At 60.0% G+C, this 15,142-nt stretch overlaps 2 protein-coding genes across 2 annotated transcripts; both read right to left on the bottom strand.

The window, feature by feature from the left end:
* Nucleotides 1-2,571: 2,571 nt before the first annotated feature.
* SPEF1 (sperm flagellar 1) lies at nt 2,572-6,028 on the bottom strand. The gene is made up of 7 exons (XM_056490419.1): nt 5,820-6,028; nt 5,612-5,723; nt 5,269-5,404; nt 4,746-4,794; nt 4,580-4,628; nt 3,866-3,932; nt 2,572-2,828 (listed from the first exon to the last, which is right to left on the bottom strand). Exons 1-7 carry the CDS (start codon nt 5,968-5,970, stop codon nt 2,721-2,723), a joined length of 672 nt encoding a protein of 223 aa, XP_056346394.1. The 5' UTR covers nt 5,971-6,028; the 3' UTR covers nt 2,572-2,720.
* A 2,309-nt stretch (nt 6,029-8,337) lies between these two features.
* Nucleotides 8,338-11,824, bottom strand: LOC130252646 (C-type lectin domain family 4 member F-like). Its single transcript, XM_056490420.1, has 6 exons — nt 11,630-11,824; nt 10,838-10,918; nt 10,414-10,455; nt 10,102-10,253; nt 8,829-8,941; nt 8,338-8,746 (listed from the first exon to the last, which is right to left on the bottom strand). Exons 1-6 carry the CDS (start codon nt 11,793-11,795, stop codon nt 8,590-8,592), a joined length of 711 nt encoding a protein of 236 aa, XP_056346395.1. The 5' UTR covers nt 11,796-11,824; the 3' UTR covers nt 8,338-8,589.
* Nucleotides 11,825-15,142: the final 3,318 nt, after the last annotated feature.

The raw sequence follows: 15,142 nt of genomic DNA on the forward strand, positions 1-15,142 counted from the left end.
GGCGGGGTCCCTTCACTTCCCTTCCCTTCCCTTCCCTTCCCTTCCCTTCCCTTCCCTTCCCTTCCCTTCCCTTCCCTTCCCTTCCCTTCCCTTCCCTTCCCTTCCCTTCCCTTCCCTTCCCTTCCCTTCCCTTCCCTTCCCTTCCCTTCCCTTCCCTTCCCTTCCCTTCCCTTCCCTTCCCTTCCCTTCCCTTCCCTTCCCTTCCCTTCCCTTCCCTTCCCTTCCCTTCCCTTCCCTTCCCTTCCCTATCCCATTCCATCCATTTAATCCCAAATCCTCCCAAATCCATCCCATCCCATCCCATCCCATCCCATTTCCTTCCTGTTTGATTTCTTCTCGTCCCATCTCATTCCAATCCTCTCCCACCTGATCCCATCTCATCCCAACTCCATCCCATTCATCTCATTCCATTTGATCCCAATTCACTCCCATCACATCCCAACCCCAACCCCAACCCCATCCAATCCCACCCTATCCACATTCCCAATCCCCATCCCAATCCCAACCGCAATTCCAATCCCAACCCATCCCATTTCCAGTCCCATCTCATTTGCATCCCAATCCCATCCCAATCCCAAACCCATCCCATTCCAACCAAATCCCAATCCAAATCCCATTCCCTTTTCCATTTCCATTCCAATCCTATTCCAATCCAAATCCCATCCCAACCCCAATCTCATTCCACCCCAATCCCAATCCAAATCCCAATCCCATTCCCACTCCCCTTCCCATTCCCATTTCACCTCAATCCAAATCCCAATCCCACCCTATCCACAGTCCCAATCCAAATCCCATCCCCAGTCCTATCCCAGCCCAATCCCAAACCACTCCAATCCCAATCCCAATCCCAATCCCAATCCCACCCCAATCCCATTCCCACCCTATTCCCTGGTCACTGCCCAGCCTGGGACCATCCAGCCCTGTCCCTGCTGTCCCCATCCCGACCTCCTTGTCCCTTCCCGCAGGGACAGGGGACAGGGAATGGTCACGTGTCACCAGGACAGGGGACAGGGGACAGGGGGCAGGGGACAGGGGACAGGGAACGGCCACATCCCACCGGGACACGGCCAACGCCGCCCATTCCCATCCCGGGAGCGCCGGGATTGTCCCCCGGGAATGCGGGGGACAGCGGGGTCAGGGGACACGTGAGGGACAGCGGGGACACGTGAGGGACAGAGGGGACAGTGTCACTCCCCAGGGGCAGGTCCAGCTGCTGGAACGCTTAAAAACCCGGGATCCGCATTCCCAGGGATCCCCAGAGCCCCGGCTGTGTCCCTGTCACCGACACGGTGACATCACACCCGGTTTATCCCCAGGGGAGGGGACACCAGGGTCCGGCTTGTCCCCCCCATTCCCACACGGGCCGGAAATTCCAGGTTTTCCCTAAAAAAGCCACTCTGGCACAGGGACGGTCCCCAGAGCCACCCCTGGCCGTGTCCCCGTGGCTGGGGATGTCACCTGGGGGAGGGACACGGGGGATGTCGCTGTCACCACCCAGCGCCAGCCACGGATTTGCTCCGGGATTACAAAAACAACGGGATTTGGATTTGGGAAGGGATTAAATCCCGGCGGCCACCGCGTCCCCAGAGTGTCCCCAAAGCATCCCCAGAGTGTCCCCAAAGCATCCCCAGAGTGTCCCCAAAGCATCGCTAGAATGACCCCACAGTGTCCCCCAGGGTGTCCCCAGGGTGTCCCCACAGTGTCCCCATGCTGATGTCCCCACAATGTTTTCCCCACGCTGTCCCCTCCTTGCTGTCCCCACGGTGTCCCCACACTGCCATCCCCACGCTGATGTCCCCACTCTGCCCTCTCCACGGTGTCCCCTCTCTGCTGTCACTTCCTTGATGTCCCCACAATGATGTCCTGACCCCTTTGTCCCCACCCTGCTGTCCCCACCCTGCCATCCCCCCTCACGGGGGGTATGTCCCCAATGTCCCCACAGTGTCCCCACCTTGATGTCCCTGCCCTGATGTCCTCACGCCAATGTCCCCCTCAGTGTCCCCATCGTGTCCCCTCCCCGCTGTCCCCACCCTGTCCCCGCGCTGTCCTCAGTGTCCTCACGCTGTCCCCACACTGTCCTCCGTGTCCCTGCGCTGTCCCCACGCTGTCCTCAGTGTCCCCACGCTGTCCCCAGTGTCCCTACACTGTCCCCGCCCTGTTCCCTCGCTGCCCCGACGCTCTCCTCAGTGTCCCCACGCTGTCCCCAGTGTCCCCACTCTGTCCCCGCGCTGTCCCCACCCTGTCCCCAGTGTCCCCACGCTGTCCCCACTCTGTCCCCACGCTGTCCCCAGTGTCCCTACGCTGTCCCCAGTGTCCCCACCCTGTCCCCACGCTGTCCCCAGTGTCCCCACGCTGTCCCCACGCTGTCCCCACGCTGTCCCCAGTGTCCCCACCCTGTCCCCACGCTGTCCCCAGTGTCCCCACGCTGTCCCCACGCTGTCCTCAGTGTCCCCACCCTGCCCCCACGCTGTCCCCACGCTGTCCTCAGTGTCCCCACACTGTCCCCTCGCTGTCCCCTCGCTGTCCCCGCGCTGTCCCCGCGCTGTCCCCTCACTCCGCTCTCACCCCGATCCAAGATCCAACACTTTATTCCCCAGCGCCGCAGCCGCGCCGGGCACGGGGCGAACTGGGACGCGCTGGGAGCCACTGGGAGCCCCCGGGCTGTCCCCGGGCCACCAGCGCGGTGCCACCCCGCGGGGGCAGCGGTGTCACTGTCGCTGTCAGCGGCGGTGGCCCTGGAGCTGCTGCAGCTGCCGGCTCAGGTCGTCGATGCGGAGATTTTTGAGGAGCAGCAGCTGCTCCAGCCGCCCCACCTTGGCCTGCAGGATCTGCGATTCCCGAGGGATTTGGGAGCCAAATCCCAAATCCTGAAATCCCAAACCCACCCTCGGGGGGGTCTTCCCGACGCAGGGAATTCTGGCTTTTTTTTTTTTTTTTTTTTTTTTTTTTTTTCAGGGGAAATGATAGATTTGGGGTTCCGATCTCAGCTTCCCCTTCCCTCCATAAAAAAAGAAAAAGGGGATTCCAGATATCCCGCTATTCCCATCCCCGATATCCCATAGAATTGAGGCCCTTCCCAAATTTACATATGCAGTGGGAAAAACCCGGATTTCAGAGAAAATTTGAGGGAAAAGCTGGGGAAAGACGGGAAAGAGGAAAAGTGAAAAGCCGGGAAAGGGGGACAGGAAAAAACCGAGAAGATGGATGAGGAAAATTTTAGGGAAAGAGGAACCGGGAAAAGCCGGGAAAGGGGAACAGGGAAAAACCAGGAAAAGCTGGGAAGGGAGGAAAGGGAAAAGGGGGAAATAAGGGACAGGGAAAAGCCGGGAAAAGGGGGACAGGGAAAATCCGGGAAGGGCGAACTGGGAAAAACTGTGAAAAGCCAGGTAGGGGGGACAGGGAAAAATGGGAAAGGGGACAAGGAAAAGCCGGGAAAGGGAGACAGGGAAAATTTTAGGAAAGAAGGGGCAGGGAAAATCCGGGAAAGGAGGGATCCGGAAAAACCGGGGAAAGCCGGGAAGGGGGAAAAGGGAAAAACCGGGAAAGGGGACAAGGGAAAAGCCGGGAAAGGGCGATTGGGAAAAAGTGGGAAAAGTCGGGGAGAGAGGAAAGGGAAAAGCCGGGAAAAACGGGGAAGGAGGGACAGACAAAATTTTAGGGAAGAAGAGACAGGGAAAAAGCCGGGAAAGGGGGAATTGGGGAAAACTGGGAAAAGCCGGGAAGGGGGGCACAGGGAAAAGCCGGGAATAAGAGCGGGGGCCAGGCCAGTGTCGCGAGTGTCCCCTGGAATGTCTCCGTGTCCCCCCGGGATGTCCCCGTGTCCCTCCAGGGTCGCTCCCGGCCCCGGGATTTGGGATGCGCTCACCTGGATCGTGTCCCGCGCCAGCTGCAGCGCCTGCTCGCGCTCCTCCAGCTGCTGTCGCATGTCCCCCCTGGCGCCGCGACACGACACGGACGTGGCGACAGCGCCGAGCCCGCCTGTGGCCCGGGGGGGTCCCCAAATCCCGTCCCCCGATCCCATGGGAATGTCCCCAGAAGGAGCCGCGGGGACACTCAGGTACACTTGGGGACACCCAGGGACACTCGGGGACAGCCAGACCCCAGAGTGACCCCCCCAGACACTCTCCGGTGACCCCCAAACCCCACAGGGAACCCCTGACCCACACAAGGACGCCAAGAGCCATATGGGGATCCCCTGACCCCCCAAACCTCACAGGGACTCCCAAGCCACCGTGGGGACCCCCTGACCGACATGGGGACACCCCAAAAACCACAGGGACCCCCAAATCACCACAAGGACCCCCTGACCCCCACGGGGACACCCCAAACCCCTCAGGAATCCCCTGACCCCCTTCAGTGATCCCCAAACTACTGCAGTGACCCCTTGACCCTCACAAGGGACACCCAGACCCCAACAATGACCCCCCCAAACCCTACAGTGACCCCCTGAGCCCCACGGGGACAACCCAAACCCCACAGTGACCCCTCAAACCCCACAGGGACCCCCTGACCCCCACAGTGACCCTATAAAAATCCCATAACGATCCCAAGAGGGTCCCGTTCCCTGCCCAGCCCTCACCTGGCAACGCCCTCCTGGTTTCCCAAATCGCTCCGGACCTTGGCATGGGCTGGAAAACCCCACAGGGATGGATGGGGTCACCTGCCCCGACACCCCTGTCCCCTCCCAGCCACCCCAAAAGATCCCAGGGAGGGATTTTTGGGATCCTTTTCCTCCCCATCCCTACCCGTGTCCAGGTATCCGCCCTCCTCCAGAGCTGCCGGCTCCGCTGGGGGCTGCGAGGAGAGGCAGGAAAACACCTGGAACAGCTGGAACAGCTGGGACAGCCCCCTGCCAGCAGCCCAGGTGGCTCCAAACCTGATTCCTTGGACATTCCCAGGGATCCAGGGGCAGCCACAGCAAATCTGGGAATTCCAGCCCAGGCAGGAATTCCTTCCCAAGATCCCAGCCCCATCTCCCCTTTCCCAGTGGGAGCCATTCCCTGTGTCCTGTCCCTCCAGGCCTTGTCCCAAATTCCAGCTCTCCTGGAGCCCCTTTAGGATTCCCTGGAATTTTCCCTTCTCCAGAACATTCCCAACATTCCCAGCCTGGCACCAGAGCAGAATCCTGGAATGGTTTGGTTTGGGAGTGACCTTAAATCCCATCCAGGGCCACTTTTCCCTATCCCAGGTTGCTCCAAACCCCAATGTCCAACATTTCCTGGGACGTTCCCATTCCCGGGAATTCCCCATTCCCGGGATTTCCCTCACCTTCCTCTGCCTCTGCCTCTCCTGGATTTTCTCCCGCAGGAGCTGCAGGAGCTGCTCGGCCATTCCCGGCCGGCTCTGGACCAGCTGCTGGATCATCTCCTCCGGGAGGCGCAAATTCAGCTTACTCAGCACTTTCCTGAAATTTGGGATCAAGGAAACACCCGGGGGAGGTGACAGAGGGGCACGGAGGAGGGACAGAGGGGACAGCAATCCCCACCCGCAGCACGCCACGGTGGCTCTGAGGCCCCACGGAACTGTCGGGGTGTGACCAACAGCGGGACCCCAGGACAGGGGTGGGGACACTTTGGGGACGCCCCACGGAGCTGGTGGCACCTGTCCCTACCTGTTGAGGTGGCCCCAGTTGGCGACTTTCTGCGCCGTGGAGCTCGTGGGCACAAAGCTGTGCAGCTCCACCATGGAGGGGAAGAAGAACTTCACCACCTCGGCCGCCAGCACTGCGGGGACAGCGGGGACACGCTGCGGGTGGCACCACCGGGGACATCGCCCCCTCCCCACCCCCGGCCGCCCCGCCGTGTCCCCGCCAGGCCAACCCCCGTCGCTGAAGTCCCGGGCGATGTTCCTGCGCGGCCGCGACAGTGGCACCGTGTCCAGCCAGCGGTAAAGGGACACCAGCGACGTGTCCGGCGCCGGCTGCGGCCCCTCGGCCGCCATGGGAGCCCGGCCAGAGCGTCGCGGTGCCATGGCAACGGGGGCGGGGCTTCACGGGAGCGTCCCGGTGCCATGGCAACGGGGGCGGGGCTTCACGGGAGCGTCGCGGTGCCATGGAAACGGGGGCGGGGCTTCAAGGGTGGTCTTATTGTAATGGAAAAGGGGCGGGGCTTCAGGAATGAGTCGCTGCTGCTATGGCAACGGGGGGCGGGGCTTCAAGGAGCATCCGATTGCCATGGAAATTGGGATGGGGTATGGATATTGAGATTGGATGTAAATACTGGGATGGGATATGGGCATTGGGATGGGATATGGACATGGGGATGGGATATGGACACTGGGATGGGATATGGACACCATAGATGGGATGTGGATACTGGGAATGGGATATGGACACTGGGATGGGATATGGACAGTGGGATGGGATATGGACACTGGGATGGGATATGGACAATAGATGGGATATGGACACTGGGAATGGGATATGGACAACATAGATAGGACATGGACAGTGGGATGGGATATGGACACCATAGATGGGATATGGACACTGGGAATGGGATATGGACATTGGGATGGGATATGGACAGTGGGATAGGATATGGACACCATAGATGGGATATGGACACCATAGATGGGATATGAACACTGGGATGGGATATGAACACTGGGATGGGATATGGACACTGGGATGGGACAGGGACAGAGCCACAACCCCAGGAGGTGACAGTGACATCCCTGACCAGGGGCTGATTGTTATGGTGGTGACATGGCTCCTCCTCAGCCGCCCCTCACCTGAACTTCTGGGTGACTTCTCAACCGCCACCCCCTCCTTGTCCCTCCCCCCAGCCATGTCCTGGCCAGGCCGTGTCCCCAAAATCCCCCTCAAATGTCCCCCCCCATGTCACCCCGCTCGCACTCGCGCCATCCCGCACTTTAAGCCCCGCCCTTTTCCTCAATCCCGCCTATTTAGCTCCTTCTCGCTTCCAATTGGCTGCAGCTCCCGTCAATCATTTCTTTCGCGCCCGCGCATTAATTACTTCCGCATTTTCCTGGCTCCTCCCACTGCGCTCTTTTATTAGTGACTTATCCTGTCAATCATGTTTTGGACCAATCAGCTCTCACAATCTGCCGGTCCCGCCTGTCGCGCTCTCCCATTGGCTGCCGCTGCCTTTCATGTCCAATATAAACGGGGGCCCCGCGACAGGTGGCAGAGCGCGACATGTCGCGACATATCGCAACGTAGCGGCCTCGCTGCGGCCTCTCAGCGCCTCCCCTGGGCGCGCCGCGTCGGGGAATTCCCTCTTCTTTTCTTCCCCTTTTCTCTCCCCCTTTTAATTCCCTTTTCCCCTCCCTCTTTTCCCTCTTAATTCACTTTTCCCCCCATTCTCCCCTTTTTTCCCTGTTTTTAAATTCCCTTTCTCCACCCCCTTTTTGTTCCCTTTTTTCCACCCTCTTTTCCCACTTTTACTCCCGTTTTTTGCCCTTCTTCCCCCCTTTTTATTCCCTTTTTATTCCTCCTCATTTTTTTGTTCCCTCTTTTTTGAGGGTGATTTGGGTTTATTTTATCTTTTGGGGTTTTTTTTTTTGGAAGGTTGAGATTTTTCTCTACCTCTTTTGGGGTTATTTGGGTTTGTTTTGGTTGTTTGAGTTTGTTTTCGTTTTTTTTTTTTTATTTTTTGGGTGTTTTGAGGGATATTGGGGGATTTTTTAGGGGTTTTTTTGGGTATTGTTATTTGTGAGGGGTTATTGGTTTTTGTGGGTTTTTTGGAAGGTTGTTCTGGGGGTTTATTTGGGATTATTTTTGGGGTTTTTTTGCTGTTTTCTGGGGTATTTTATGTTTTCTTGTGTATCGGGGGTTTATTTGGGTTTTATTTTTGGCTTATTTAGGGTTTTTTGGTTTTTTTTTCGGGGGGGTTATTTGAGGATTATTTGGGGTGTATTCTGAGGTAATTTGTGTTTTGTTTCTTTTTTTTTTTTTTTTTTTTTTTTTTTTTTTTTTTAAAGCAATTTATTCTCTGCTCAGCTGTGATTAATTCGAGGGGCGAATTCCCAAAATGTCCCTGGGTGGGGGTTAGGGAACCCCAAAATGCCGCGGGGGGGAGGGACACTTAAATCGGGATTGGGGACATTGGGGACACCTTGGATCGGGGGAATCCCTGGATAAAAGGGGGAGATCCCGCTGGATTTGTGGGATTGATCCCGCTGGATTTGGGGGAGATGAACCCTTTGGATAAGAGGGATCATCCCACTGATTTTTGGGGTGTTGAACCTTCTGGATAAGAGTGGCATCATCCCACGGGATTATTGGGATCATCCCACTGTTTTTTGGGGGATTGAACCTCCTGGATATGAATGGGATCGTCCCGCGGGATTATTGGGATCATCCCGTGGGATTATTTGGATCATCCCACTCTTTTGGGGGGATTGAATGTCCTGGATTTGACGGGGATCATCCTACGGGGTTACTGGGATCGTCCCCCAGGATTATTGGGATCATCCCACTGATTTTGGTGGGATCTGAGCCCCCCGCAGGATTCATCCTTCAGGATTAGTGGGATCACCCCGCTGTTTCCAGAGACCCCCGTAAATTCCCCTCCCCTCCCTGGGGAAGAGCTCTCGGGGGACACTCCGGTGACACTCGGGGGACACTCAGGGGACACTGAGGTCCCTCTGGCACACCCAGGGGAAGCTGAAGTTGCAGTTGTGGTCATTCCAGAGCCCCGCCCCCACCGGGTGGATCTGGACACAGCCCTCCCCCCCCCACTGGCCGTGGTCAGTGCTGTCCGGCTGGCCTGGCGCCCAGAAACTGCGGGAGAAACGGGCGGCGGGGTCAGGGAGAGGGGACAGCCGTGTCCCCAGGTGTCCCCAGGTGTCCCCGCCCCGCTCACCTGCGCTCGGGGGAATAGGGGGTCCCGTCTGCCCAGCGCCAGGAGCCCCCCGGGCCCGTGGCTGCCAGCCCGATCCAGTAGGAGCCACCGCGGGCTTCGCGGGCCAGGTACGCCTGGGGACACGGGGACAGGTGAGGGGACACGGGGACAGGTCAGGGGACATGAGGACAGGTGAGGGGACAGGTGAGGGGACACGGGGACAGGTGAGGGGACAGGGAACATGGGGACAGGTGTGGGGACAGGGGACAGGTGAGGGGACATGGGGACCGGTGAGGGGACATGGGGACAGGGACAGGTGAGGGGACAGCGAATGGGAACATGGGGACAGGTGTGGGGACATGGGGACAGGTGAGGGGACAGCGAATGGGAACACGGGGACAGGTGTGGGGACATGGGGACAGGTCAGAGGACATGGGGACAGGTGAGGGGACATGGGGACAGGTGTGGGGACACGGGGACAGGTGAGGGGACAGGTAGGGAATGGGGGATATGGGGACAGGTGAGGGGACATGAGAATGGGGGACAGGGAGTGGGAGAAGGGACAGAGGGTGTGGCAGGGGACAGGAATGGGGGACCGGGGAAGGGAGGGGGGTGGAGGATGCGCAGGTAGGAGGGGTGGGGACAGGGGGTGGGGACAGGACAAGATTTGGGGACAGGGGCTGTGCCTGGGATTTGGGGACAGGGGCTATGTTGAGGACAGGATTTGGGGACAGGACAGGATTTGGGGACAGTGGCTGTGAGCAGGATTTGGGGACAGGACAGTGCTTGGGGACAGGATTTGGGGGCAGGGCTTGGGGACAGAACAGGATTTAGGGACGGGGGTTGTGAGCAGGATTTGGGGACAGGGGCTGCAGTCTGGGGACAGTTTGGGGACAAGAGGTGGGGGACAGGGGCTGTGCCCGGGATTTGGGGACAGGAATTAGGGACAGGGGCTGTGCATGGGATTTGGGGACAGGACAAGGGTTGGGGACAGGGCTTGGGGACAGGACAGGATTTATGGGCAGGGGCTGTGAGCAGGATATGGGGACAGGGGCTGGGACAGGGCTTGGAGACAGAACAGGATTTATGGACAGGTGCTTTGCCCAGGATTTGGGGACAGGACAGGGCTTGGGGACAGTGGCTGTGAGCAGGATTTGGGGACAGGACTTGGGGACACGCCTATAACGGTGCACAGGCAGACGCTGCTCAGGTGGGAGGGGACAGAGCAGGACAGGACAGGAGTGGGTGTCCCCGCGGTGTCCCCGCGGTGTCCCCGCGGTGTCCCCAGCCTCACCTGCTCCTCGGCGCTGGTGACAGAGGCCAGGTGCGCGTGTGTCACCGCGCAGGCGGCCTCGGCCGCGGCCCAGGGCTGCCGCTGGCCCGAGAACAGGTAAATCTTGCCCCGGTGGTAGCGCCAGCCCAGCGCCAGCGCCTGCAGCCACCGCCCTGCGCGGGGACACGGCGACAGCGCTGTCACACCCCCTGTCACCGTCCTGTCGCCTCACCGAGCCCGGCACCCCGCAGCCACCGCCCTGCGCTGGGACACGGCCACACCCCCTTGTCACCTCCCCCTGTCACCGCCTTTGTCACCTCCCCTGTCACCCACCGAGCCGGTCCTGCCGCAGCTGTGCCGCTGAAGGGGTGTCACCTGCGGGGACATGGGGACAGGAGTTGGGTTTGGGGACAGGGACTGGGGACAAGGGTTGGGGACAGACTGTGGGGACAGGGACTGGGGCAGGACATGGGGACAGGTTAGGGACAGGGACTGGGGACAAGATTTGGGGACAGGGAACAAGGGCTGGGGAGACTGTGGGGACAGGGACAAGGGACAGGGACCGCAGGTAAGGACGGGGCAGCGGCTGTGGGCAGGATTTGGGGACAGGATTTGGGGACAGGGGCTGCGGGCTGGGGACAATTTGGGGTCAGGGGGTGGTGAACGGGGGCTGCAGGCGGGGTCTGGGGACAGGGGCTGGTGCCAGGCTGAGGTTGGGGACAGGCTGGGGACAGGGCCGGTGCCGGGGGTCCCTCACCGTCGGGGTCGGCCCACAGGGGGTCGGTGGCCGCTGCCAGCTCCGCCCGCGCCGCCCGCAGCTCCCCCCGGCTCTGCACGTCTGGGGGGGGACAGGGAAGTGACAGGACCCCCGACCCTGCCAGCGGTCCCTGTCCCCTCCTGTCCCCTGCTGTCCCCTGTCCGGGACCCCCGACCCCGCCTGCTCCAGCCCCTGCCCACAGAGCCCCGGCCCCACCCCGACCGTGCCCGGAGCTCCCAGTCCCTTCCCAGTCCATTCCCAGCCTCCCCCATCCCACTCCCAGTCCCTCTTCAGCCCCCAGCCTCACTCCCCGTCCCTCTCCCCTCTCCAACCCCTCCCAAGACCCCAGCCCCCTCCCCATCCCACTCCTGACTCCCAGCCCCTGTCCAGCCCCTCGTCAAACCCCAGACCCGCTCCCAGCCCCTTTCCCGGTCTCATCCCCTCTCCAATCCCTCCCCAGCCCCCTCCCCTGTCCCAGCCCCTCTCCAGCTCCCTGCCCATTCCCAGTCCCTTTCCCAATCCCTGTCTCACCCCTTCCCAGCTCGCTCCCCACTCCCAGCCCCTCTCCAGCCCCTTCCCCATTCCAAACCCCAGCCCCACTCCCAGCCCCTTTCCCAACCCCTCTCCCACTCCCAGACCCTTCCCAGCCCATCTCCAACCCTTCCCCAAACCCCACTCCTCCACTCCCAGCCCCTTCCCAGTCGCTCTCCCATCGCTGTCCCCGATGTCCCCTCTTTCCCGTCCCCCCTTTCCCGCCGCTGTCCCCCCGCTGTCCCCGCTGTCCCCACTCACACAGGGTGCCCAGCGCCGCCAGCGCCGCCGCCAGCAGCAGCAGCAGGGCCGTGCCCAGCGCCCGGTGCCACCGCGGGGACCGCGCCGGGGGCCGGGGCGGGCGGGGGGCCCGGGGGGGCGGGTACTGGATCTCCAGGGTCTCGTACAGGTCGGGGACGTCGGCCATGGCCCTGGGGACACTCTGGGGACACTCTGGGGACACTCTGGGGACAGGGACGGTGCTGTCCCCGCTTCCTGCCCCGTGCCCGCCGGGGAACAGGAACCGCGTTGGTGCCACCCGGCCGGCGTCACGCGTGTCCCCACGCCCCCGGGGACAGGCAGGGTTGAGGGCTCTGTCCTTGAGTGTCCCTGATCCTGTCCCCATCCTTGTCCCTGTCCCCAGTCCTGATCCTGTCGCTGGACTGGTCCCTGTCCCTGGTGCTGTCCTCCATCCTGTCCCCGTCCTTGTCCCTGTCTCTGTTCCTGGCTCTGTCACTGGACTTGTCCCTGTGCCTGTCCCTGGTCTCCTGTCCTCCATCGTGTCCCCATCCTGTCCCTGACTGTCCCTGACTCTGTCCCTGACTGTCCCTGATCCTGTCCCCCATCCTGTCCCTGACTCTGTCACTCAACTTGTCCCTGTCCCTGTTTGATCCTGTCCCCATCCTTGTCCCTGGCTCTCTCTGTCCCTGCACTGAACTTGGCCTGTCCCTTGCCATGATCCCCCCTGTCCCTGATCCTGTCCCCCATCCTGGTCCTGTCACTGGACTGGTCCCTGTCCCTGTGTCTGTCCCTGTCTGTCCCTGATCCTGCCATTGAACTTGTCCCTGTCCTTGATCCTGACCCTGTCCCCACCCCTGTCCCTGATCCCATCCCCAAACTTGTCCCTGACCCTGTTCCTCATCCTGGCCCTGTCACTGGACTTGTCCCTGTCCCTATTCCTGAACTTGTCCCAGCCACTGTCCCAGATCCTGAACTTGTTCCTGTGTCCCTGTGTCCCTATATCCCTGTCCCTGTGTCCCTATATCCCTGTCCCTACATCCCTGTGTCCTTATATCCCTGTGTCCCTGTCCCTATCCCTGTGTCCTTGTTCCCACAGTTCCATCTCAACTCCCCTGGACCCCAATTCACTTCTTCCACCCTCAGACACCAAAATCCCAGAGAAACCCCGGAATCCCAGTGGGATCCAACTCCCCAATCCCAACCCCACTCCTGGCAGGGTCTCTCCAGCTTCTCCTGGAATCCCAGAACGGTTTGGGCTGGGAAGTGACCCCAAATCCCATCAATCCCATTAATCCCATCCCCAGGGGGCTCCAAGTCCCATCCAACCTGACCTCGGGCGCTTCCAGGGATGGGGAACCTGGAATTCCATCCTTGGAATTTTTGGGGCGCTGGCCCTACCCTGCTCCTCTATTTTCCTTTTCAGGTTCTTTTTCGGGATGAGAATCCCTGGAATGGGATCTCCCAAGGGAATATTCACAGTCACATCGATCCCACAGCAATTCCAGGATGATTGAGATGAAACTTTGAACCATAATCATGGAATGGTTTGGGTTGGGAACAAAAACCCCCCAAAAAAACCCCAAAATCGCAATTCTGGGCTGGAACTCCGAGATTTTTTTTTTGCTTTCCCACATGGAATTCCCATGAATCCGGATCCGGGGGGGACTTTGGGGGGGTGCTGGTGACACCCAGGGGTGACTCAGGCCGGATGTTCCCCAATATCCGGGACAGGAAGGGGGAAGGAAACGGGAATTGCGCAAGGGGGGGATGGGGACAGGGGGTGACTCAGAGGGGACGGGTCCATGGGATCAGCCCAGGGGACCCCAAAACCACCCCCGACCCCAAACACCCCGGGATGGGGAGGATTCGCCCAGTTTGGGGTGACTGGGTCCAGTTTTGGGGTGAACTTTCCCAGTTTGGGGTGAATTTGGCCATTTGTGGGGTGAAATTGCCCAGTTTTGGGGTGAACTTTCCCAGTCTGGGGTGAATTTGTCCCATGTGGGGTGGATGGATCCAATTTTGGAGTGAGTTTGTCCAGTTTGGGGGTGAATTTGACCCATTTGGGATGACTTGATCCATTATTGGGGTGTATTTTCCCAGTTTGGGGTGAATTTGGCCGTTTCTGGGGTGAATTTGACCAGTTTGGGGTGAATTTGTCCCATTCGGGGTGGATGGATCCATTTTTGGGGTGAATTTGTCCAGTTTGGTGTAACCAGATCCAATTCTTGGGTTTCCATGCCCAGTTCTTGGGTGTCTGCTCCCAGTTTGGGGTGAATTTGGCCAGTTTGGGGTGACTGGATCAAATTTTTGGGATTAATTTTCCTCGTTTGGGGTGACTGGATCCATTTTTGGGGTGAATTCTCCCATTTCTGGGCTGACAGCTCCCAGGGTTTGGGGTTTCTTGTGCCCATTTTGGGGTCGCCCCTGCCTGTCCTCTGCAGTCACCCGCGGGACTCTGACGTCACACTGGACATGGCTGTGACGTCACGATGTAGGCGTGCCCCTGACGTCACCACACACGCACAGGGCGCCCCCTACAGGGCCACGCGGGCAATGCCGGGGTGTCCCCTCGGTCCCCCGGAGGTGACAGCGGACACGAGGGGGTGGCATTGTCCCTCTGGGTTTTGGGGCGACCCCGGGAATGTGGGAAATGAGCCCCCACCCCATTCCCGATGGGAATCCCGTGGGATAAAGCCGGACCCCACTGGTGACCCCAAATCTGTCCCCCAGCGAGATTTGGGGTCCCCTGGTGTCCCCCCAGTGCCGCTGTCCCCATCAGGGGACATTTAGGGCGCGGATCCCCAAGGAGCCCGTCCCGGAATGGAGGCGGGGAGGGGAGAGGGGACGGGCCTGAGGGGTCATGGGGGGACGGACAAATGGACACTGGGAGGGATGGACACTGGGATGGACAAATGGACACTGGGAGGGATGGACACTGGGATGGACAGATGGACACTAGGAGGGATGGATGGACATTGGGATGGACAAATGGACACTAGGAGGGATGGACACTGGGATGGACAAATGGACACTGGGAGGGATGGACACTGGGATGGATGGACACTGGGATGGACAAATGGACACTGAGTGGAGGGATGGACACTGGGATGGACAGATGGAGGGATGGATGGACACTGGGATGGACAAATGGACACTAGGAGGGATGGACACTGGGATGGACAAATGGACACTGGAATGGACAAATGGACACTGGGAGGGATGGACACTGGGATGGACAAATGGACACTGGGAGGGATGGACACTGGGATGGACAAATGGAGGGACGGATGGACACTGGGATGGACAAATGGACACTGGGATGGACAAATGGACACTGGGAGGGATGGACACTGGGATGGACAGATGGAGGGATGGATGGACAGTAGGAAGGACACTGGGATGGAGGGAGGGACACTGGGATGGACACTGGGATGGACAAATGAATACTTGGAGGAATGGACACTGGGATGGACAAATGGACACTAGGAGGGAGGGATGGACACTGGGATGGACAGATGGACACTAGGACACTGG

This window comes from Oenanthe melanoleuca, chromosome 4, assembly GCF_029582105.1.
Source record: "Oenanthe melanoleuca isolate GR-GAL-2019-014 chromosome 4, OMel1.0, whole genome shotgun sequence".
Lineage (NCBI taxonomy): Eukaryota > Metazoa > Chordata > Aves > Passeriformes > Muscicapidae > Oenanthe > Oenanthe melanoleuca.

What these genes read in the sequence shown, in the direction of transcription:
- SPEF1 (XM_056490419.1), bottom strand. Translation starts at nt 5,970, where the DNA reads ATGGCACCGCGACGCTCTGGCCGGGCTCCCATGGCGGCCGAGGGGCCG. An exon ending in CCGGGACTTCAGCGACGGGG is followed by an intron (nt 5,724 to 5,819) that starts GTTGGCCTGGCG and finishes CTGTCCCCGCAG; the next exon opens with TGCTGGCGGCCGAGGTGGTG. An exon ending in AGAGGCAGAGGCAGAGGAAG is followed by an intron (nt 4,795 to 5,268) that starts GTGAGGGAAATC and finishes CTCTCCTCGCAG; the next exon opens with CCCCCAGCGGAGCCGGCAGC.
- LOC130252646 (XM_056490420.1), bottom strand. Translation starts at nt 11,795, where the DNA reads ATGGCCGACGTCCCCGACCTGTACGAGACCCTGGAGATCCAGTACCCG. An exon ending in CCTGTGGGCCGACCCCGACG is followed by an intron (nt 10,456 to 10,837) that starts GTGAGGGACCCC and finishes ATGTCCCCGCAG; the next exon opens with GTGACACCCCTTCAGCGGCA. An exon ending in GCTGCGGCAGGACCGGCTCG is followed by an intron (nt 10,254 to 10,413) that starts GTGGGTGACAGG and finishes GTCCCCGCGCAG; the next exon opens with GGCGGTGGCTGCAGGCGCTG.